The sequence below is a fragment of the Sardina pilchardus genome, chromosome 1, assembly GCF_963854185.1.
Source record: "Sardina pilchardus chromosome 1, fSarPil1.1, whole genome shotgun sequence".
Lineage (NCBI taxonomy): Eukaryota > Metazoa > Chordata > Actinopteri > Clupeiformes > Clupeidae > Sardina > Sardina pilchardus.
Window position 1 is genome coordinate 51,070,188 of NC_084994.1, and position 24,181 is coordinate 51,094,368.

Sequence of the window (24,181 nt, forward strand, 5' to 3'; positions counted from 1 at the left end):
CTTGGAAACTAAATCAATTTCGAGAAGGTGTGCAAAGGGATCCAATTTCTGGCTACAAAATCCTGTAGGCCTAATATTGTCAAAATACGTGATCTTGGGTAAGTTTAGAATGATGGTCAAAGGTTGGTCGCTCGTGATGCAGGCTACGTACATCCCATTCTATTTATGTGAATAGCGCGTAATGCGTAATAAAAACCCCAAACCAATAGATGGTGATGTCGCGCTACCAGAGATGCAGCATAGGCTTCACAAAATTCAGATTTAACAGATAAACACAGATTACCCTTGCTGTATTTTAGGTAACAAATATAATTTAAGGTGGATTTGGCATACTGACGACCCACAATTTTAATTAGGCTATTTCGAACAATTCAAAAGAAAGAAAACATCTTGATCATATAGCCGAAACTGGATTTTTTTTCTCACTTTGCACCGCTCAGCCCGACCAAAAACAACATCAACAAACCAAACAAACGTTGCATTCGATCAACAGAGCTGAGGTTGGGTGAATTTCACAGACGGCTTCAAATAAGAATGCCCCCCTCCTAGCCGTGTCTGCCGGGTGGATCAATGCTTAGCGCACTGTTCATTTCAAACTCATCTTACGCGGAGTCCGCTATTCGCTTCCTCTGAGTACCTGGGTCGCATCTATCAGGCAAGGCCCACAGTAGCCCACTGCGAGGGGTACCAGAAGATGGATATGTAGTTTGGACTATTGCCGATCAGTCGGTCTGGTTGGAATGTTGGTGGTCTAGCAACTGGAGTAGGAGAAATATCATCCTTCCTAGTAGCTTACTGCTGTTCTCTACGCTGCCTTGTTCGGTGTTTTTTGAAGAGGCCCGAAAGCACAAAATGTCGACCAGAACGCCATTGCCCACTGTGAATGAACGCGATACCGAAAATGTAAGTGCTGGAATGTTACTCTTTTTCTCGTTTGAATGACCAGGATATAATATGCACAAAGAAAAAACGTTTGGTTACATTTTAGCCAGTGGCAATTGAAGTGATGTCGCTGCACCGTAATGTTAATTGTAGCAATCTGGGGGTTTGCTTTCAATATCGCCTGGCCAACTAGCTAGCCTGCCAGCTGATGATTTAGCCGCCGATACCTGCGACCCTTTGGGTTTTGCCGATTTCGAATGAATCAACGTTATTTTAGATTGGTGCATAGATAGTCTAACCTGAACCTCACGCACAATTTGTAGAGTTTGGCAGTCGAAAAACTCCTAGACGTGTTTGTGCAAGTTCTTGATCATCATCTTCGAAGATATCAAATCTTGATCTGGGCTATTTTCTGATGATGATGGGGCTGGTTGGCCTCAACATGGAAACATTACGACTAATGAACAGTGTTCTGTTTGCGCAGTTGGTTTGAACTTTTAAATTCACTATGCACATGACTATGCTTTTTGACATAGGCCTAAGTTTTTAGTGAACCTCATTGTTTCTGCTCGGTACACAACGTTAGCCTACTCCCCCAATATTAATGCTGAGGTCTAATGTGCAACTGTTCCCTTTGTGGCACTTTTGTCAGAATGTGATCCATTAGGCCTGCAGTTCCACAAATGTATCAACCAGAATGAAAGTAGCAGCTCTGCCTCATCTAATTCGATGATATTGTAATCACGTCGCGTAATCGCACTGATCACTGTTTACTGATGCACGCGCCCATCACTGGGATCCAGTGCATGAATTGAAATAGAATTTAAATTCCGACTACTGGTTTTGTCCGGTGAAGTAGTCCATTCAATGTCTTGTGGTAATGCCTGAAATGTACACAGCATTTACTCTAGAAGGCTATCCCAGTGTTGAGAATTGATTGTAGTTTTTTCCTGTTCACTGGAACTATTCACTGAAGGCAGTGCGCTGACAGAACTGGGGCTTGTGTGATAGTGTGCTGATGTGGGCCTGTTTCAGAACTCGGGCTTGAGTGTAGTGTGCTGAAGTGGACCTGTTTCTGAGATAGACCCTTCCCCTATGTCCCATAATGTTGTACACTGTGCACAGAATGAGAATTCGGAACGATGTGGGCTGTAGGTCTGGGCTTCCTGACCTGGGATCGACATGATTTTTGAAGAAGGATTGAAGCACATTTTTATTTAATGTGGCTAGTCCTTCAAGTCAGTGTAGATGTAAATGTTTGCTTATACCTTGGTATTTGTGTTATTTCGGTTCCTTTTAACTCATACTACAGATTTGTCAATGTTTGTTTGATATCTGCTTTTAAAATTTGTTGACCTACGTCTTCGATTGGGGCATAGAGGGCTGGGCTGATATCAGTATACCTGCTTATTCCATTGGATCAATACTGTGGATAAACTGAAATGTTTTGTTTCAAATTTCCTACCTCAGCAGAGCAGTATGGCAATATCCTCTGTGTACACTAAACAGACTTATCCATTATAAATGGGATCATGTTTGTGAAGTATTGTATTGTTAACATTTAAATGCCAAGGGTATCTGTTTTGGCTGTTGTAAGTCCATGACTGTGCACTTTTCTGTCCTTTATGCAAAGACAGGTCCTACGTGAGGCTGCATGGATCAATGAAACGCTGTCTCGGAAATCTCTATCGGAAAGATTTAGCCACCCAGTCACCTTTTGCAGAAAGCCATCACCACTCGCTCTGAGGTCACACTGCAAACCTTAGACAGTTAGACAGAGTAAGACGTGACTCACTGGACAGTAGGGCATATGTGTACTTCTTTGGGTGTTCAAGAGTGTTTGTGAGAGCGAGTGAGTCACTGTGTGTGGTGAGGCAGGGAGACACTATAAGGAAAGTTCACTGAAGCTTGGCATATCATTGGCAAGGCTTTCTGACACAATTGCATAAGACTAGCTGGAGTTGAGGAGATTGTGGGGCTTTTAAAGACGGCACTGGTGGGGGCAGAGGTGGGGGTGGTTGGCTGGAAGGTTGGAGGATAGGGGGGTTGGCTAATGTGCCGTTCTGGAATGCTGTGTCCAGGCAATGCGCTCATTGTCATGCTAACACCGGAATGCTGCTGGTGTGTCAGCGCCCTTCAGAAAGGCTGGGAGAAGTGCCTCTGGTGCCCTTCCAGGAAAGGATGCTAAGTCCCTTCTGTAGTTATTATCCCACACACACTTTCACTAAGTAGCGCTCCGTCTCCAGCCACAGTCTCACACTCTCTGTGTCAGGCTGGGGACCAACGCACACTAGTGACGTCTGGTAAACAAGTGGTCCGAGTTGTTGGTCTTTCCTTCTTTTGAGCCCAGAAACAGACTATGGAAAATACAATACTTGTTGTATTTTCTTTGAAATTGAGTGGCACGGTAATCTGTGTATGAAAGGCTGTACGTCCATAGATTAAGTTAGGCATTTATCAGATTGTTCTCTTCAAAACACCATCAGGGGCCCAGATGCTTTCTAAAACAAGGTTCTGCTCTCTCTTGGCAATCAGAAATATAGTGTCCTTTGTTCGGAGGGGACAGTAAATAATTTAAAGGTGCATAATTGGCAGTTGCATCAATAAATAATATGGTGCACATTACATTAACATTATCATAAATTAAATTAAATTCTGCCAATGAGGTCTGACCCCAGTAGTTGTTCACAGCTATAACCTTATGGTACTTGTATGTCTTGCTCTTGATACAAGGCATAGTAGCCTCGTGGGCCAAGTGGACCAAACTACTTTTGAATGTATGGCTGCTTCAGCTGTTTATTGAGCGTGACTTGCAGAATTCTTCGTGTTCACATTGGAAGTGTAGTACGAGGCACAATTGCATTTGAAATGCAAAATTGCGTTCTATAAATGTCATTAACTTCTGAAAATGTTGGGTAGCACTTATCTGGCAAGCATCAATGCATTAATGCATGAATATTCCAGAAGAGTATTGATGCTTTTTTTCCGTCGAGTATGTTATGAAGAGGACAGTTTCACTCCAGGATATATCTCACTGTAGTCTGATGTTATACTAAGGCCTCTAAATTGGACTCATTATCTGGGTTACCATACCAATGTAAGAAGCATCCTATCTAATAGGATTCACACATACAGCCTTGAGCAAGGGGGACAGACATAAACATATAAAACATATTTTACAATGACTCATGGACAGTTTATTTTAAAGGCATCCTTAAGAGTTTTTTTACCTTAACGTAACATTTCCAAAATAATTTTGATGGTACTTAACGTCATAACATGACTAACGGTGCTTCTGCCATGGTCTTAGCGGCCCTCTATAGGCGATTACCCACATAGCAACTCTGTGTTTGGATAGGACGGTCACTTAGACTAAAAGAAAACTTGAAAACATTTCAGTCGGAGATTAATCTCTGGCCCCGAGTGGACATTCATCAGGGGGAGATCAGACCCAGGAAAAAGTAACTCTTTGCTTTGGTGAAGTAGTTCTCAGATTGAAACAACTATGACTACAGAGTACAGATTAAGGAATACTTTTTGACAGAATTAAAAGCTCATTTTTAAACATGCTATCCTCAGTAATTGCTTTAGCTCAGAGCAAACTTTTGCAAACGTGTGATGTCTTCTAGTAGAGACACTGGAATTGTGCTTGGCAGGGTGCGTCCCTCTGCCTGTGCTGACTCAACTTCATGATGACCGTTGACAGTTGTCCGTGACGATGGATGATGATCTTGTCCATAAGCCAAACGCTAGTTTTGATGAACTCGTTGTAAATCACAGCTGTAAATCATTAGTTCTCATCATGAATACTAGCTAACGTGTTTTAAGAGACTCATGATTTTGTCAGTCAGGACTAGGCCTGTGGGTTAGGACCAGGGGTGGGGCAGAAACATGGTCTGTGTGCATCAAATCCACCTCAAGGGATTGTCAGTTGCTCAGTGAAGTATTAGTTGTTATCAATCCTACATACCAATACTTGCGCTCCAATTTGATATTGATCTCATCCAATGATCTAGTAGGGAGCTGAGTCACGACTACACTGCGTGTGTGTGTGTGAGTGTGTGTACACGTGAAGCCCCACCCAGTGCTGCTCCTGTTGCTAGCACTGAAAGGACACACAGAAGATCATGCCACTCACTGTGGTGCTTGTCCTCAAAGGCCTAGATGCCTGTGTGTGTTATTGACTTGAGGAAATTCTGTTACCATGTCAGTAAGTGCCTACACATTCCAAGTGCTTTGCTTAAGCATGGATATCTTTGTCATGTGTATTTGACCTTATCATTCACAAAAACACTAAATAAAGCAATCTGTCTGTAAAAAGTGTCCATAAAGTGTGTGTATTCATGTCAGGAGGATGATGGCACAGAGCTGTACAGCGTGTAGGTATGTGTGATATACGCGGTCCGTCGTGCCCTTAGACTCACCTCCAGCTCTCTGCTGCAGAATGGCCCGTGTGGAGTCTGGATGAGGAGACTGATGAGGGAGGGAGGGAGGGGAGGGGAGGGGTTGATGGGGCGCTATTGGGTTCAAACTGTGACAGAGATGGGGCCATGTACAACTAATGGCACCGAAGCTCATTTGTAGGCTACTTCACCGACATCCTATTCTTCTTAGTGGCAACATAGACAAGCCAGTGTTGAGTCGTGTCTATAACAGAGAACTAAGGGTTATTGCTGTCTGATAAGCTCCCAATGGAGGAATTATTTGGCAGGATGTCATCATTATGTTTACCTCATGGGCTTCTAGTGAAAAAGGGTGTAAAGTAGCTTCAAAATACACATGGCACAGTGGTGTAAACAGTCATCAGTTTTGTGTAAATGATGGAAGCTCTTAAATCTTTATAGGATCTATTATCTATCTGTTAGAAGAAGAGAAATGGTGCAAAGAGGTTTTGTAAAATGTTCCCACCCTCTTGGATGGTCTGTGTGTAGATGCAGATCTGTTGGGGCGTGGCCCCAAAACCACACCCATCTGCCAGAAATGTGACTCCTCATCTGCAGTGTGGTTCCCTCATTTTTATTTTAAAATGTTTTGGTCTTCAATGAATAAGCTGCATATGCTGAATCCTGAGAGCACTACGATCACCATTAAATATCCAAAGCCAATTAGTGGAAGAGCACCCATTGACTATTGTTGACTCTTCTTATTTGACCACTAGGCCTTCTGTTCTTGTCTTGGAAACGTGACCTGCTATTGAGATGGTAGCCTTCCACCAGTGGGCTCCTAAAGATGAATTGGGTCTTTAAGAGTGACTCTCATATCTCTATTTAGCCAGCATTGTGCTGCTCCCATCTCAGCTTTCATAACATGAGTTGCTAGATGATTCAACAACTCTCACTCTAATCTGGATCAGTGCTCATTAGCGCCGCCCCAGTGCTTCTATGCTGCTGATCTAATGGTACAGTGGCGTGGCAGACTACAGTGCACGCCAACGCTCTGTTGCTTTGGCATAGCCAGGCTACGTAATACATTACCCCCCACCCCCCCCCACACACACACACACACACAATTAATATACTTTTTATTACTACTATTTAATTTATTTTCTAAAGTTGAGCTGGCTCTTGCGCACAAGAGATTTCATTACTGATAAATCCTTTTATGAGTACATGACCATGAACTTGAACTTGAGCAGAAGTGAGAAGGCCATTCACATAGATGTGGCCAGTAACAGTGCCCACTACTCTTTCTCTTTGAATCCTGTTACTTCCAGTGTCCTATGATTCAGACAATGACACATTAATGCTCCCTAAGGTGCTTTGTGCAGCCCAGCACCTGAATCATCTGCCAGTAAGAAGAGCAGTGTGTGTGAGCTGGGTGCTCATGGTCCTTGATGTTGCAGGCACCACTGGTGGTAGAGACCCTGAGTGGATGCGCTGTGCTGTGCAGTATCCACTGCTCTTGGTGGTGTTTTGTGGACAGAGCAGGTCCTGGATCAGACTGTGATACAGTGTGTCAACACTCTCTCGCCAGTGTACCTTTAGTGGTGAAGGTGCCAGCGTCCATGGCAAAATGGAGACAAAGTGACTAGAGAGGTCCTCATTTAGGTGCACACCAAGGAGCCTGAAGCCTCTGACTATTTCAACCTCTACATGGATCAACATGGAGGGGGAGGTGTCCACACCTTTGCTATCCATCTCATGAAGTGAATAACCGTGTCTTAAGTTTCACTCCTGTTGAGAGAGAGGTCACTGACCTGGGACCAGCTGATTGGTGGCGTCACCTCCTCTGTAGCCATCTCATTGGTGGAGGTGATGAGGGTCAGGAGGGCTGTGTCATCTGCACATTTGGTGATGATATTGGAACTATGCTTAGCAGCAGCACAGGAGGGGGCTTAGTGCTCAGCCTGTGTTAGAGTTGAATCATCGTTAGATTTAGAAATACCGGTACGTAGCACGCAAGTGTTTGCTTTCCCTACACACAACAACCATAGAAACAAGACAGTAGAGCTCGGGATCGTGGCGTGAAAACTTCGCTGGCAGCCATATTGGCAGCCTCACTCCTTAGTTTAGCCTACTATGGATTACTATGGATTTACTCCAGCCTTTTAGCATGTTCCTGTTACTTAGTTTTTGCCTTCTTGGTCGTATGTTGCTATGTAGTGGGGTGTAACAGCGCAACCCACGATCACAAGAGGAAAAGCTTCTTGTCTTCTGCATCTTTGACCAAGTTTCTGTTCTGTGTTTCAGTCCTTTCTTTTTAAAGTTCTTCCTAGAATTGTTGAAAAACGTGTAATGTACTGTAATGTTTAAACCCTGCCTCTCAATCCTGCTGAACTGCTCAGATTCCCTTGCTCTGGGGTGGAGGGTGTTTCTCCAATGTGTCTAAGAGATGGTCTCATTGATGTACCTCGTATCATATTGGCGTCTACCTCACATCAGTCTACACTGATACTGCACTATTCCCACCCTCTCTTCAATTGTATATTGCATCCTGCGTCTGGCCTGTGCGTGTTGGGGTGTCCACGACCATGGTATACCTTGACAAGGCCACCCATAGCATCTATTTAAAAGTAAATGTACATACTGTATTTATTCCTTTATTCTTATACATCGCTTACTGCCCTTCTTTTTTTTTTACTGTTTTTTTATGTTATTGTTGAGTGTTGTACTTGAGTGCAAAGATTAACCGGAGTCAAATTCCTTGTTTGTTAATGCAAAGCTGGCCAATAAAGCTGACTCTGATTGTGATTGTGATTGTGGTGTCCACAGCACACGTCTGTGGATGGAGGCCCGGAGCCGGCCGCCCCGCCCACCAAGTCTGGCAGCCGGCAGAGTCTACCGCGCTGCAGGAACTCGGTGACCTCCATCACAGATGAGCAGCCTCACATTGGCAACTATCGACTGATGAAGACTATTGGCAAGGGCAACTTTGCCAAAGTGAAACTGGCACGCCACGTGCTGACCGGGAGAGAGGTAAGTCCGGGAAGTGGTCCGATTTATGCTAGACATCCATATCCTGGGTCCATTAATGCCAACGGTGATTTAATATGGTGCCTCGTATTCAGTGGGCTGAATCATGTCAAGGAGTCGGCACGCTAGCACACCTGCCCTCTGCACTCGAGTAGCAGCATTAGCGCACGTGACGTGTAGGAGCTGAGAGGCCAGGCCGCCGCTCTCTACTGCAGAGATCTGACTGTATTATTGATGCTGTGGAGTGGACGTCACGTCAGTGTGGTCAGAGTGCTGGAGAGAGCGGCTCTTGCGTAAGCCACTCAGACGCTCCATCACGTGGCTGCGCTGCTCAGGATGCCGCCGTGTCCTTGCAGCTCTTCTGTGGGCTAGCGTAGCGTAGCGTAGACCCCCGGGGCCAATGAAAGGAAGCAGCATTCTTTTTTCACTGTTAAATGCAGTGGAAGTCAGAAGCTATGGACATGTATAGATATTTGAAATGAAAGCTCTCATATATGGACTGTGTTAAATGAGAAATTGCAATACTTTATATGAAGAGTGTTGTATTTAAGCTATTTTAAATGTTTGTGTGTCTGTATTGTTAGAGATTTGCTCCTTGAAATTCCCTCCTTGTGTCCACCCCACAGGTAGCCGTAAAGATAATTGACAAGACACAGTTAAACCCAACTAGTCTACAGAAGGTGAGTCAAAAGGTAGTGTCTTCTTTCCCCACATCTGGAACCTTAATGTGCAGCTACAACAAACCTGGTGTTTACAGCAGCGCCAACTCTGCAGTACAGTTCCCTGCACTGTACCATGTTTTACAAAGCACTGTTCAGGCCCGGACACCACGAGTGTTATCTGGTTTCTCCCTCGAGGCCATTTTTCCTGGGATAGAGCCATTAGAATGGGTGCTTACATCCAGGATAGCCTCTGGTTTTGTGACCTTGAATCTGTAAGTCATACGCCATCCGAGTTGGCAGTGGTTGCCATGTTGTACACACCTTACCACTCTGTGACTGTCATGGCTTCCTGCGCCTGTCCCGAGGGACATTTACTAGACTGGTGGGAGTGTAGTGTTGATAGTGGTTTGGTGTCTGTGCTTATGATTATAAGTAGCCAGGTTTGACACTGTATTCAAGCAGTTCATTTATTTTTGTTCATCTGGTTAATTTTCTCACAGCTGCATCTGCCTACAAAGCTCTCATAATCTACTGTAGGGTTTAGTGCAAGGTGTTATACAATGCTTGCCTTGTAATGCATTTTGCTGAATAGCCTCAAGACTTGCAGAGGTGAAGCATCTGTTAAGAAACGTCCTGAAAGGTGTGGCGAGGATACCTGAGAGTCTGTGTCATTTGAGCGTTTTGATCAGAATCATGAGGAACTGTGCCATGAGCCACCAGCATTTACTGAACAACAAGAATAACTGACACTGTGCACGTCATGAACCGGAGAATCTTGAGTATCACTGACTTGATGGTCAGGAGTGTTTAAATGGGCCAGAGATCCCCGGGAGCGCTCCTCTCCCATATGGCTCATCATATGTGGAATTTGCCGGCGTGGAGCTCCGCGCTGGGATGAGTCAGGAGGTCTCCGTGCCACCTCTCCCACTGCCTCCAGGTGAGGCCCGTCTGGGATGTTGACACAGTAATTGGAGTGAGTGCAGGACGGGGGGAGTCCGATGTCAGATGCCAGACCCAGTGGGGACATGTGGGGAGAGTTGAGCATGCTTTGGTAATTGCTTCTTCCAGCAACTGGGAAGTGAGGTTTTGGGTGTGTGTGTGACTTTCCACTTCTCAGTTAAGAATGTTCACATTTCAACACTTCTGGCTGCTGGCAGATAGGTTGTTAGGCAGCAACGTACTGTAGTGAAGAATAAAATGTACATGTTGATAAGTTAGCAAGATGATTGTTTACAGTCATTTCTCCTGAAATTCCTTTTAAGACTATGCCATGTTGTCAAGGGTTTCAGTATGGAATTTTGGCTTGGCCCATGGCAGTCCTTTCATGATATTACAGCTATATTAAGTGCTTGAATTTAGTGTTTGTTTCAGCCTCTAGATCTCCCCAGCAGTGTGTTTTGTGTACGTAGGGATCAAACAGACTTTTAAATGAGGGGGATTCTGAGCAATACACCTGTCATCCCTGGCTGTGCTGTTAATTACTTAGTCATATGTAGTTGTATGTTGATACCCTAGAAGAATGGTCAATGTTACTGTTACAGTTACACTTGGAAACAAAGGTTATGCCTAAACCCTTTGCATTAATCTTTATACATTTGCTTCAGTTCCTTGCGTCATTCAGTCACCTGGTGCACATGTTCTCTAAAGCTGCATTGTTCCGTAGTGATGAATAAGATGAGGAACTCCCTTGTGCTTATGTTTGTGCTGAGAAGAGCCAAAGAATGCTCACTGAGTGAGTCAAGGAATGCAAAAGCATGTGTGTATGTCTCCGAAAATGTTTGCTCACAGACACACAGACACACAGACACACAGACACACAGACACACAGACACACAGACACACAGACACACAGACACACAGACACACAGACACACAGACACACAGACACACAGACACACAGACACGCGTCATTGTTGGAGAAAGAGAAGAACTTGTGAATGTCGAATGCTATTTGATTTCCTAAATATCCTAACATCAGGCTGCTTTATTTCTCCCAAGCTGAGTGCACCACTCCAGATATCTAGGCAGAAAATGCCTTTATCACTCCATCACGTTTTGAGTCTGCACATCTCTCCTCACAAAGACCCTTCTGACAAGAGGGCAGACTCCGGCAGAGGGCAGTCTGATTACTGTAGAAGAGGGTATACAGGATATTGCTGGCTACGAGCCAAGTTGCTTAGATGAAAGTCTCATTTTGTTTTTCAAAAAGGTACAGATGCACAACAGAAATGAATGCAAGTGTAATACATTACAGTACATATGATTATGTTATATAAGGAAACATTCTATTATCATACAAATACTAAATTAAATTATATTTTGTCAGTGGTTTGTGAGTCTCCATGTACTGTAGCCTTGATGACTTTGTACTACCATGGTATATTTTAGTGCTAGTTTTGTTTAGTTATGTTCTTCATTGCTGTTCAATGACCAAACATACTGGTTGGATAATCTGCTGATTATACTGCCTGTGTCATTACCTCAGTGTATTCCTCACAGTTCACTTTATTCAGCTTTCTCACATATCACATAGCACAGCTTTCCCACATATCACATAGCATAGCTTTCTCACATATCACTTTATACAGCTTTCACATATCACATAACACAGATTGATGGCACTATATCGTCATTTTTTTGTGAGGAATTACGGATGAGTGAGTGAAAATGATTTTACTTTGTCTATGAAGGATCCCACTTTCAATTACACTGACCAGTTATTTGTTAGTTAAAACATGTCCCTGCCATTTGCTCTTTTTCTGCCTTTGTAAGATTTCTTATGCTACATAAACAAACTTCTCACCAACACCCCAGTACTGTTGCACGCTCACTGTCCTCTAACAACTGCATCAGTCATAGCATATTCATCATGGCTACATTTTCTGAAACCCCCACATCTGTGTAAGCATTAAGTGTACATTCTACAAAGCACTGCTTTTAGAGGTCTTCACGTGTGTTTTTGTCAAAGTTACTGTGTTTTTTTTTTCTATTTTGGAGTAGGCCTGCTACACCAGAGTGAGGGCTGTCCGTATCCATAGCCACAATGAGAGCAAAACAATCCGTTAGCCTAGCCATAGCCTCTATTCAAAGCTTCAGTAGAAAAGTCTGTGACGAGAGCTGTATCTTCTTCATAATAGCATTAGCGCCCAGCTCATCTCTGTAGGACCAAGCTCCCCCAGAACTCCTCCAGCTCTATGGTGGTGTGTTGCCTTAGGGGATGGCTTTGTTGTCATGTGATAAATGAACATGTCTCTACATTGTCCTCAGTCCTTGTTCCTGGTCCTTCTCCCTGCTGTTGCAAAGCACATTCACTTCCTTTAGTGTCCCCAGAATGTGTAGAACCTTTTATATAATGCTGAAATGGGAGCCTTAAATAATTGATGTTAATGGCAAACATGCTTTTCCTTCATTAGTATGATCACTCACTGCTGTTTTCTCTTGCAATTCTTAAACAGCTTTGCACATATCCAGTCAATTACAATATCAAAACGGCATCTGTTCTGGGTTCTTTCAGAGCTCTTCTCAAAGGGCATTTTTCAAACCAGAGTTGTGGCTGGGTTTGGTGTATTTGTATTGATGGGAAAGTGCCCTCCTTATGACCTGTGGAGGTCTGAACATCCATTGCTTAGGTCTCTTTGTGACTCAGCCAGTTAGGCCATTGGTGGATGTGAAAGGGGTGGGAATAGTTGTAGTGTTGGCAGTGAAATGGTACTACAGTCCATGGTTGCTGGTGGATTTTGCCTGTCGCTCTCATTGAATGGCAGGATACAATTTGGGATGATTGAGATGTTATTAACGATGGACAGTTGAGTGTGGCTGTGGTTTGGGTTGCCAATGACACCAGACTTTTTTTTTTTTACTGCAGCAGCTACTCTTGACAACTCTGTGTTCTTTGTTCCACAGCTCTTTCGTGAAGTAAGGATTATGAAGATCTTGAATCACCCTAATATTGGTAAGACCTTTCCCATTTTGTTGTTGTTTCTCTTCTCCCCTTGTTCATTAGCTGGACCTGATTATGATGGCCATTGCGTAGAGACTGTCCATCCATATGCATCTCCCTAAAACATTTGGGCAATGGGAGACTTGCCTCTCTGAAGCGACCAGTCATACCAAATGAAACAATGACGTGACCTATGATGCCAAATGAGATATTCATGTGAGAAAGTTAAACAAATTGAGGGATGATAAACTGATTCTAACAGGTGACTGCGATATCAATGATGTACTGCAGTTGCTTCTTCCCATTAGGAAATCCTACAGCTACAGCAAGATGTCCAAGACTGTAATCAAGCAGTTATTGTACTTTTGGTCTTGTACACAAGTAATTATATGTCTGAAATCCACACATCATTCATTGAATTGTACAGCACATAAAGTCATTTCAGATCATAAGTGACTGGACTGAGATGATTGCGTTTTTAATTTGTTTACTCAATACTGGTATACTGTATATTCAGGGGTCTGTAGGGCATCCCTGTGGTCCAAAGCGGTGTAGTGCTTTAGTTGATACAGTTTGTTGTCGGCATGTGAGTATCTTGGAGGAATGACCCGAGCATTAGATTGTCTCTCTGAGTGCTGGGATGGATAATTCAGGTTGAGAGCTGTGATTGTCCACTCCAGAGTGGATAGACAACGAGGCCTGTCTGTTGCTTTTCTCTCCAAAGGCTTACCCCTACATTGGAGGAGACACTAATTCAATTCCAGCAAGCTGAAAACAGTGCTGAGAGGCTTAGCCATTCCTACTGTCTGGTACACACACACACACACACACACACACACACACACACACACACACACACACACACACACACACACACACACACGCAGCCTTTCTCTCATCACTCACTCACTCACTCACTCACTCACACACACACTTACTCTTACTTACTTTAGCCCATGGTCTCGCTCTCTCGTTGTGTCCTCGAGGTAGTCCTTAAATAAAGTCTTGGTAATTGACTGCAGTTTCCCAGGCCTTTATCTCCGTAATGTCTCCTGTCTCTTTGTAATGAAGTGAATGTGATGGGAGACGTTCAGTAGTTTGCCACTACAGAACAGAGTTCTGTGTGTGAATGTGTGTGTGTGTGTGTGTACGTATGCACACCTTAGGAAGAAATAGAACTACTTAAAGCATCTTAACCCATTGTTATTTTGTGTCAACTTGCAAAAAAATAAAATGTTGTGTCAACATTTTATTTTCCTTTGTTTATTTCCTTGAAATGATTTTACAAAGGTGATTTATTTGAAACCTGCATGTATTATAATCTTTCTATTATTGTAAGCGTTGCAGTATGTCCTGTAAAAGGGAATATTCTCATAACTCAGCACTGCTGCATTGTACACCTCATTCTGAAAATGGCCTTCACCAGAACATGGACCATAATCAGATTATGTTGTATGAATGTATTTATAAATGTTACTTTAATGTCTCCTGTGATAGTCTACCTCAGTAATGTAATGCCTGTGTATCAGCATTAATCCATCCTCCATTGTGTCCTTCTGTGTCCCTAGTTAAATTATTTGAAGTGATTGAGACGGAGAAGACCCTTTATTTAATAATGGAGTATGCCAGTGGAGGTAAGGGCGCGGACTGTGTGTTTCATTGTGTATTGCATTGGGTGGTAATGTGTAGAAACGCCACAGCTGATTTCTGTGTCTGAACTCTGTCTCCACTCCAGGAGAAGTATTTGACTACTTGGTTGCACATGGGAGAATGAAGGAAAAAGAAGCCAGAGCAAAGTTCCGTCAGGTAAATGTGTACACACACACACACACACACACACACACACACACACACATACACACACACCACAACATTCAGCATCTTGGGCTTTAAGATATGGAACTATCCCACTTCCCAAACCCAACATTATAGTTTTGTAACAATATCACAAATACACAATAGACATTGGGATTTTCCATTACTCTGTGTAGCTCCATGGATCTTATCGTAATGTACATATTCAGTGTGAATGAGTGCTTGAAGAACTGCTGTCTTCCCCAGATTGTATCAGCTGTGGAATATTGTCATCAAAAGAGAATAGTTCATAGAGACCTCAAGGTGAGTGTGCTCCCCCCTGTCAGGTACTGCCACCTGTCTCCTCCTCACACAGGACATGGACAAACTCATTTGTTTTGCCATATATTTTCTATACGTGTGTGTGTGTGTGTGTTCTCACTCGGTCTCTCTCTCGGTCTCTCTCTCTCTCTCTCTCTCTCTCTCTCTCTCTCTCTCTCTCTCTCTCTCTCTCTCTCTCTCTCCTGTTCCAATTTCTCCCCCACTCTGCTCTCCCAGGCTGAGAACCTACTCCTGGACGCAGACATGAATATTAAAATAGCAGACTTTGGCTTTAGTAATGAGTTCACCATTGGCAGCAAGCTGGACACCTTCTGTGGCTCCCCGCCCTACGCTGCCCCTGAGCTCTTTCAAGGCAAAAAATATGACGGGCCCGAAGTGGACGTGTGGAGCCTGGGGGTCATCCTGTATACGCTGGTCAGCGGCTCGCTGCCTTTTGATGGACAAAACCTCAAGGTCAGTAGCACTTAAGAAATTGTGCTGCCCTGGCAACTGGACTGGGCACTTCTTACTACAGGGAACATCAGTGATCCTACCTACTGCATACTTGTTTAGTGTGCTGTGAACAGAAACAGTTACAACTTGTGACTCTAAACAATTAAACGTGTGTGTCTGTGTGTGTCTGTGTGTGTCTGTGTGTCTGTGTGTGTGTGTGTTTTACAGGAGCTGAGAGAGAGGGTGCTACGGGGAAAGTACCGTATTCCCTTCTACATGTCTACAGACTGTGAGAACCTGCTGAAGAAGCTCCTGGTCCTCAACCCTGGCAAGAGGGGCAGCCTGGAGGTATGTTCTATGTTTACTATTTGTATTGCTCAATTATTTGTATCACCGTGTTTAAGGTGGAACTGAAGTGGAGGCGTGTTTGTATTTTGTGTATTTCAGGCATATCATTCACATAGGCAAACATTAGGGTGCATATTCCTCATTGTTGATATGACCGACACTCGCTTGTAACCATCTTCTTTATGAATGTGTGAACATTAAGGGTGTCATTTTATGACTCTTTCAGCAAATCATGAAAGACCGCTGGATGAACGTGGGCCATGAGGAGGAGGAGCTCACGCCCTACACAGAACCAGAGCCGGACTTCAATGATCCCGACAGAATAGGTCTGCGCTAGTCTTGCTCTTCCTCTCTCTGTTCCCTGCCTTGGTCTCTCAACCCATCCGTTATCTTAACATTGTCTTGACGTTACATGACGCATATCTCATTTTCTGTCTCTGTCTCTGGCACTGTTGCCCTGTCACTCTGTTGACCACTCTGTTTATCTCCCTGGTTGCCGGTCCCGCTCACACAGAGCTGATGGTCACTATGGGCTTCCCAAAGGATGAGGTCACGGACTCCCTGGTGGGCCAGAAGTATGATGAGGTCATGGCCACATACCTGCTGCTGGGAAGGAAAAACGCTGAGGTCAGTGGAAAGTGCTGCTGCTGGGCGGTCGCTGGGCCGCGGCTGTAAACCACATTGATACTCTGTTGTACGCTGTGTGGTGGTTGACTGTCCATCTTTTGTATCCAGTTTGAGGGGAGTGAATCGCTGTCCAACCTCAATTTGTGCCAGAGGACTCGGCCCAGCAGTGACCTCAATAACAGCTCCGGCCAATCACCTGCCCACACCTCAAAAGTCCAGCGCAGCACATCGGCCAGTCAGAAGCAGCGGCGCTATAGTGATTATGGTGAGCATGACCATATTTGGCATAAAGCACAATGTCGCTACAGTGATTATGGTGAGCATTGACCATATTTGCTATAAAGCACAACAGCACTATAGTGATTATTGTGAGCATTGACCATATTTGGCATAATGCACAACAGCACTATAATGATTATTGTGAGCATTGACCGTATTTGGCATAAAACATAATGTCGCTATAGTGATTATGGTGAGCATGACCATATTTGGCATAAAGCACAACGTCGCTATAGTGATTATTGTGGGCATTGACCATATTTGCCATAAAGCACAATGGTAACTAGAGCACATAGAGATGTCTGGTGTCAGTCATGATTTCTGTCTGTTAACTGCGGTGGCTCTTGTCTTGCAGTGGCGCCCTCTATCCCCCCAGCCGTGTCCTACACCAAGCGCGCGCAGGCCAACAGTGTGGAGGGGGAGAAGAAGGAAGAGTGGGACAACACGCGCAAGCTGCCCACCTCCAGCTCCAAAGGAGAGATGGCCGCCTCTCCACTGGTCACCCAGGAGCACCGGAGGTCCACCACAGCCTCAGGGGTGGGTGCTCCGGCCACCTGGCCCACATCAGGGAGGGGTGGTGGTGTGTGGCTGGTGGTGTTGTGCCACATCAGGGGTGGTGTTGTGTGGCTGGATCTAAATTTGTTCCTTTGTGTGTGTGTGTGTGTGTGTGTGTGTGAACAGACCAGTACAGCCGGAGCGATGACACGGAGGAACACGTACGTGTGTGAACGCTCCAGCACCGAACGCTACTCGGCCATCCCCAACGGCAAGGACAGCAGGTGCGCTGATGTCCACTCACTCACTCACTCTACAGAATTAGAAGAAGAACAGTGTAGCCGTTTGTGTACGCGTGTGCATGTGATTGCACTTGTGGGAATTGTTAAACTGAGGGAGATCAGCAGTATGATGCATGGCTATCATATCCTGCTTGTTATTATCATTTGCAACAATACACCTGAATTTAGCCAAGTAAGCTGAGGGTTAAATAGTGTAAATATGAAGGTCCTATAAAGTAGGCCTACAGTAAGACTCTAGGGCCCCTGGACGAGGCTGTCCATTAGCTCTTGTGTGGCAGGGTGGCATAGGAGCAGTCAACTGTGCCAGGAGGGAGGGTGGCACCAGCTGTAGTGATCATGACAGCTAGTGTTACCAGGGGGATTGGACCTCACTACAGGGCACAGGGAGGACATGTATTGGCTGCCTTCCTAACAGAGTTTCTTTCTTTCTCTCTCTCTCTCTCTCTCTCTCTCTTTCTTTCTTTCTCTCTCTCTCTCTCTCTCTCTCTCTCTCTCAGTTTAAGTGAGATGTCTGCCTCAGCTAGTGGCACGTCCCCATCCGCAGGCATGGCCTCCACTCGGTCACGTCACATGAAGTCCATGTCCGCCTCAGGGCACCCTGTGAAGTCCCCTCTGCCTCCCATTGAGGACAACGCCGAGTACAAAGGGTGAGGCCACACTGGACCAGACAATCCTACATCAGCACCTCCTCCTTCATCAGCACCTCCTACTATATCAGCACCTCCTCCTATATCACTACCTCCTCCTACATCAGTACCTCCTCCTATATCACTACCTCCTCCTACATCAGTACCTCCTATATCACTACTTCCTCTTACATCAGTACCTCCTCCTATATCACTACCTCCTCCTACATCAGTACCTCCTCCTATATCACTACCTCCTCCTACATCAGTACCTCCTCCTATATCACTACCTCCTCTATCAGCAGAATGTAATTCCATGATCATATTTGTTCACGGTCATCTTCATCTCTCTCTCTCTCTCTCCCCGTCTCTCTCTAGCTCGAGCACACGTGCCCCCACGGCCTCCCCCTCGGCCCACAGCATCAGCAGCAGCACTCCTGACCGCACACGGTTTCCGCGGGGCACGTCCAGTCGCAGCACTTTCCACGGCGGGCAGCTCCGGGACCGGCGCAGTGCCACCTACAACGGGCCGCCCGCCTCGCCCTCCCTCTCCCACGACACGGGGGCTCTCGCCCAGGCACGCCGCGGCACCTCCTCGGGCATCATCAGCAAGATCACCTCCAAGTTTGTGCGCAGGTCAGTTGAGAGCCCACATATCATCAACATTGTAAACATTGCTCTTACAGGCAATAGAGACGTGCAACAGTCACTGTGACTAGTGGCATTGTGTTCCCAGTGGGTCTGGAATGTTCTCCTGACCATTGTGTTGAGTTTGATTTACAATACAAGCAGAAGGCCTGAGGGTGGCTATCAGCAGCTAGAGTAGAGTGCTGCCCGACTGCTCTATACTGTGGGCCACCCCACCCCCATTTCCAGCCTCCCAGATCAGGCAGGCAGACAGGCAGGCAGACACACATACAGTATACATGTATACAGCTCTAGAAAAAATGAAGAGACCACTGCACAGTTTTTTGATGTCATCCTACGGTTGCTGAGTGACATTTGAATGAGTTGACGGTCGTATTCAAAAAGAAGAGACCAGTGCACATTTGAGTATGATCATCAGCTCATTCGAATGTCACTCGAACGTTGAGTGGTCTCTTCATTTTTTTTCTCCAGAGCTGTATGTGCATGTGTGCGTGAATTAATTCCTTTCAGTCAACATCCAGCTCCTGAGATCAACACTGAGATGCTGCTGTTAGGGTGTTGTTCCCTCTAGTCTGCCTTTCAGCCGTTCTACTTTTTCTCCTTTCATTTGATTTTGTTATCTATACAAATCGAAGGCCTTTTGTTTATGTATGCAATGCATCACCCACATCTGAGACCGATTAAACCCAATAATGCTATCTAGTAATGACTTGACATTTATTGTGTTGATCCTGAGATAACTATGACACACATTAATGGAGAGTATAGAAAGCTGTCTATTACTAATTATTTCACAAGGATCAAGAGTTCTAGGATTGCAGCATCATTTGGATTTGGCTGTAAATTAGGCGGCACATTTCTTTGATGCAACACATTGAAATATTTAAGCACAACCCTGTTTCTGGAAAATCCCCCTTTTCAGACAAAATATTTACTGACTGAACCTTCCTAAGCATTGTATGTGTAGCTTCCCATGGCTTTAAGGATGCCTTCTTCTCTCTTTTGTTCTAGAACTCTCTCTTTCAGGGTGACTCAGAGGTAGGACAGTACCACACCCATGCCCCCCCATCATTCCTGCCCCCCCCTCCCCTGCTCATTTAATGACCTCCTCTGACTCTGTTGCCCTGCAGTACTTCTTAACCTGCATTATACCAGCCTGCATATCCCATGCCTGCCTGCCTGTGCGTGCGTGCGTGTGTGTGTTAGTGTGTGTGTGTGTGTGTGTGTGTGTGTGTGTGCGTGAGCGTGTGTGAGGTGTTTGGTCATGAGATGGAGATCTATTGCAAACAATGGGCTATGGGTTCATATGGAGTTTGTTTTGCTGGATGGATGAAAACTGTTTAGACATCATAGAGCCAGCAGCTGAATACTGCAAAGTAGAAACCAAATTGCTATCCAAAATGTAGTTTGATAAAAAAATGAGTTTGACAAGTGAAACAATAGGAATTAGGAGTAACAAAAAAATAACAAAGCAAGAACATTTCACTAGTAAGGTAAACAGAGGTGTAGTCATCACCACTCACCAATCAACGTGCTCCAGAGTGCTGGCTTATGAGCACAAGGAATCTCTTTACTGATAAACACCTTTAATGAGTCCATGACGATAAACTTGAACTTGGAATGCAAATGACTTCTTTTAATCTATTTTGCACACATTTCTCAAAGGTCTTTTCTCTGGGACATAAACTGGCACAGAAAATATCTAAATGTCTAAACATAAAGTCCATGGCAAATGACCACTTACCACTTACACTTACCACACAGTAGGTTACAAGGAGCAGGAATGAGTTGGACAAATCAAAATCTTTTAAAGCAGTAATGAGATATTCACATATCAAACAGGCAAACAAATATGAAGAAATCATTCGTACTATACACTACATTCATCACTGTATATTTCAAACTAACCAATCCTCCCCACAGGTGTTGGCTTTTCTAAACGACTTACAGTATGTAGGTGTCCAATGCATGTGTATACCTTGTGCTGCTTGTCTGTCTGTGGAATTGACCTCTGATTGGTTGCTTCCAAGGGTTCCCAGTGAGGGTGAGACCAGAGCCAGGACTGACAGTCTGAGGTGAGCGTTGGGTCCTGTGTGTGCGTACAGCCACCTGTGAGCCCCAGCACCTGGCCCAAATCTCCCCATCAAAGCTCCTCTTCTCCCTCTCCACAAGTGACCAGTACCTTAGCACTCAGAACAAGTCTTACTGACTCCTATTGCACACCACTTTAGACGTGTGGGGAGCAAAAGAACAAGGGCTGCTGCTGTTTTCATTCGCCCTTTATTTTGAAATGTATAAGTGTTAAATATCCTAATTGATGTAGTTGTCCATAGTGCTGGTTCGCTGAGGGTGAGGAGATGAGAAGTCTTGTTGGGTATTTGGTGTAGAACTGGGGCATGTTGGGCTAATGTGGGTGTGGGGATTTCTCTTGCTCTGAAGTGCTATCTTTGATTGATGTTTGCAGAAGATGTCTGGACATGTGCATTTGTTTAGCAATTGTCTGTCACTTTTTGTGTGTGTGCGTGCGTGGGTGCGTGGGGCTTTGGATTGTCCTTCTAATTATTCAGCCTTTCTGTCCCTGTTCCTCCAGTTCTGTATGCATTTGTATATGAGTGTGTTTGTGTGTAAAAGAGTCACATATGCCCTGTTGTGTGTATATGAGTATGTGTTTGTGTGTAAGAGAGTCACATATGCCCTGTTGTGAGTGTGTGTGTGTAAGAGAGTCACATATGCCCTGTTGTGTGTATATGAGTATGTGTGTGTGTGTAAGAGAGTCACATATGCCCTGTTGTGTGTATATGAGTATGTGTTTGTGTGTAAGAGAGTCACATATGCCCTGTTGTGAGTGTGTGTGTAAGAGAGTCACATATGCCCTGTTGTGTGTGTGTGTGTAAGAGAGTCACATATGCCCTGTTGTGTGTGCCTGGTGTGTGTGTGTGTAGGAGCACGTCTGGGGAGCCCAAGGAGGACGGCCGTGACTCTAAGCCGCGCTCGCTGCGCTTCACCTGGAGCATGAAGACCACGTCCTCCATGGAGCCGTCAGACATGATGCGTGAGATCCGCAAGGTGCTGGACGCCAACAACTGTGACTACGAGCAGCGCGAGCGCTTCCTGCTCTTCTGCGTCCACGGCGACGCCCGGCAGGACTGCCTGGTCCAATGGGAGATGGAGGTGTGCAAGCTGCCCCGCCTCTCGCTCAACGGCGTGCGCTTCAAGAGAATATCGGGCACCTCCATCGCCTTCAAAAACATTGCCTCCAAAATAGCCAACGAGCTGAAGCTCTGAAGAGAGAGAGTGACCCAGTAGAACATGGAAGAAGAAGAAGAAGAAGAAGAAGAAGAAGAAGAAGAGCTATGGAGTTAGACATGGGAGATGAGGGGGTGCAACATGCCCTGCTTCCTCAGTTGTTTTCCATCCCCGCTGGTAGCAGAGGACTTGAATGCCATTTTCAATTTACTGCTTTTTTCAGGCTACTGGTGTGTGGGTTGGTAAGTGGGAAAAAAAGGTTCTTAGTACTTTTCGCTCCCTCCAGAATCTGATCCTTGATCTCCACTAAGGCTGTTCCTTTGGGCATGTCAATCCCCAGTCCAGTGAAGTCGGGATGTACCAGGAGCTCAGTTGAGAATCATCGTTCTGATCGAATTTGAATCCAACTGAATTCCTGGTCGTGTCCCGAGTTTCCTGAACGGCCCTTAGTTCGCCCTTCGTCCTAGAGCCTTGCTTATTACTTTTGAGGCTAACGCAACCATCATTGCAATAATAAACCGTATTGATGGCCTGCTACTCTTAGTTCTCTCGCTTGAACTACCTTTTGTAGGGGGGGCAACCACCACAGACTTCTACAGATACTTTTTTCCATTATGTACAGGTTATTTAGAGAATGTTTTTGTCAACCTTGACTGTTTATAGAGTTGTATAATACAAGGTGCTTTCAGCATTATGTCTGAAAGTGTTTGTATAGTCTTTGGGTTGTGTACAGAAAAAAAGAACTGTATGTTTTAACGTCATACTGTTATTTTTTATTTTGATTCTGTTCATGACATGATTAGCATCTTTTTAGTGCGTTGTTTTAATGTTTTTCACAAGAAAAAAAATACTTTTTACTTTCAAATATGGAGCCTAGTCCTCAAAAATAACAGTTGAATAGCAGTATTTTTGAAAACGTTAGCATGTCACATTCAAACACCAGTTACATCCACCCATAATGCATCTGTAGTAAGTTTTTGGTTCTACAAAACAAAGGAGAATGTTTTCTGTTGACATGGCATTGAACATGAATGGCACTCCTCCTCTTCCCCTTTTATGTGGGACCATCTTGATTTGAATATTTAATGTTTTCTGAATATTTAATGAACACTGAAGACTACTCTATAAATGGTACTGTATTGTAGGCATACTATAGTAGGACTGGCCTCTGATTTGACCTTAAGCTGTGCTCACACTACTCACTGCTGGGTTTGTCTTTAACGCTGCCCTGGAGTCTACAGCTCAAAACTGTTGGCTGAGAACGCCTTGGATTTTCTTTCCTCCCCCCCCCCCCCCCCCGCCATACATCATGCCTTCTCTTTTGCTGCTCTGCCTGTCTTTGCACCCTGACCCCCTGTGATGTTAGAACCCAAACCATGTTCCCCATGTAGGAGGTGTCATTTCAATGAGTTTGGTCTCCATGGTTTTGGACTGAGTGACGGAGAGAAGCCGGCGGAAGAGTTGCCGTAAAACCACTAGAGCTGCGTGTATGGTGTATTGTGCTAAGTGAAAAGGGTGAAATGTGCAATGAGCGTCTGTATTGTGGCGATCACCAACTGTTCTGAGGCAGTGCTGAGCAGGAGGGAAAAGAGATGCTCAAGCCACACACCGTAAGGGACAGGAAGGGAAGGTGAGGAATACAATACAGTCCATTTATTATTTGAAGCGCTTTTTCTCTGTTTAGAGAAAACATATGTAAAGGTTTTAAACTGTGAGTACCCCCAACTTCTCCCTACTCGTAGCTGTGTGTGGATAATGTATGTATGTGACTGAACATGTGTGTGTGTGTGTGTGTGTGTGTGTGTGTGTGTGTGTGTGCGGGTTTGAAGGGTGATGTTGGGATGGCACTGATTTATTTTTTATTGTGATGGTACTTTTGTCACCTGGAGAACACGTGTTCTGTTTCTGTTGCCTTACCAGATGGCAGTGCTCTGTGCTCAAGAGTCATTCATAAGTTACTAGCTCCCCTGTCCCCCAGATCTTGTTTTGTTCCCTGCTCCCCTCACTACCATCCTGAAAAAAAAAAACATCCATGAAAAAGTTGACTGGTTGTCTGAACTCACTGATGCACACTATTAAAAGAGACTTGAAAGGAACCTCTGAAGTGTTTGTTCGTCTTTTAGTTTAATTAGTGCTGGTCACGTGC

General features: G+C 44.8%; 1 protein-coding gene across 2 annotated transcripts; it reads left to right on the forward strand.

The window, feature by feature from the left end:
- The first annotated feature begins 289 nt into the window (after positions 1–289).
- On the forward strand, positions 290–24,127 carry mark1 (MAP/microtubule affinity-regulating kinase 1). 2 transcript variants are annotated; one of them, XM_062549070.1, is made up of 18 exons: positions 290–903; positions 8,094–8,297; positions 8,921–8,986; positions 12,860–12,908; positions 14,465–14,530; positions 14,632–14,702; positions 14,958–15,014; positions 15,249–15,485; positions 15,693–15,812; positions 16,039–16,138; positions 16,327–16,439; positions 16,548–16,704; positions 17,074–17,255; positions 17,400–17,497; positions 18,013–18,162; positions 18,520–18,777; positions 20,820–20,864; positions 21,732–24,127. In XM_062549070.1, exons 1-18 carry the CDS (start codon positions 853–855, stop codon positions 22,072–22,074), a joined length of 2,367 nt encoding a protein of 788 aa, XP_062405054.1. In that variant the 5' UTR covers positions 290–852; the 3' UTR covers positions 22,075–24,127. The 2 variants fall into 2 exon arrangements, with proteins under 2 accessions (XP_062405054.1, XP_062405062.1); XM_062549078.1 differs by having other exon boundaries at positions 8,921–8,974.
- The last annotated feature ends 54 nt before the right edge of the window (positions 24,128–24,181 follow it).

Coding starts and splice junctions, on each gene's coding strand:
- mark1 (XM_062549070.1), top strand. CDS start 853: ATGTCGACCAGAACGCCATTGCCCACTGTGAATGAACGCGATACCGAA. Junction 8,987..12,859: donor TACAGAAGGTGAGTCAAAAG/GTAGTGTCTTCT, acceptor TTTGTTCCACAG/CTCTTTCGTGAAGTAAGGAT. Junction 17,498..18,012: donor CCCAACGGCAAGGACAGCAG/GTGCGCTGATGT, acceptor TCTCTCTCTCAG/TTTAAGTGAGATGTCTGCCT.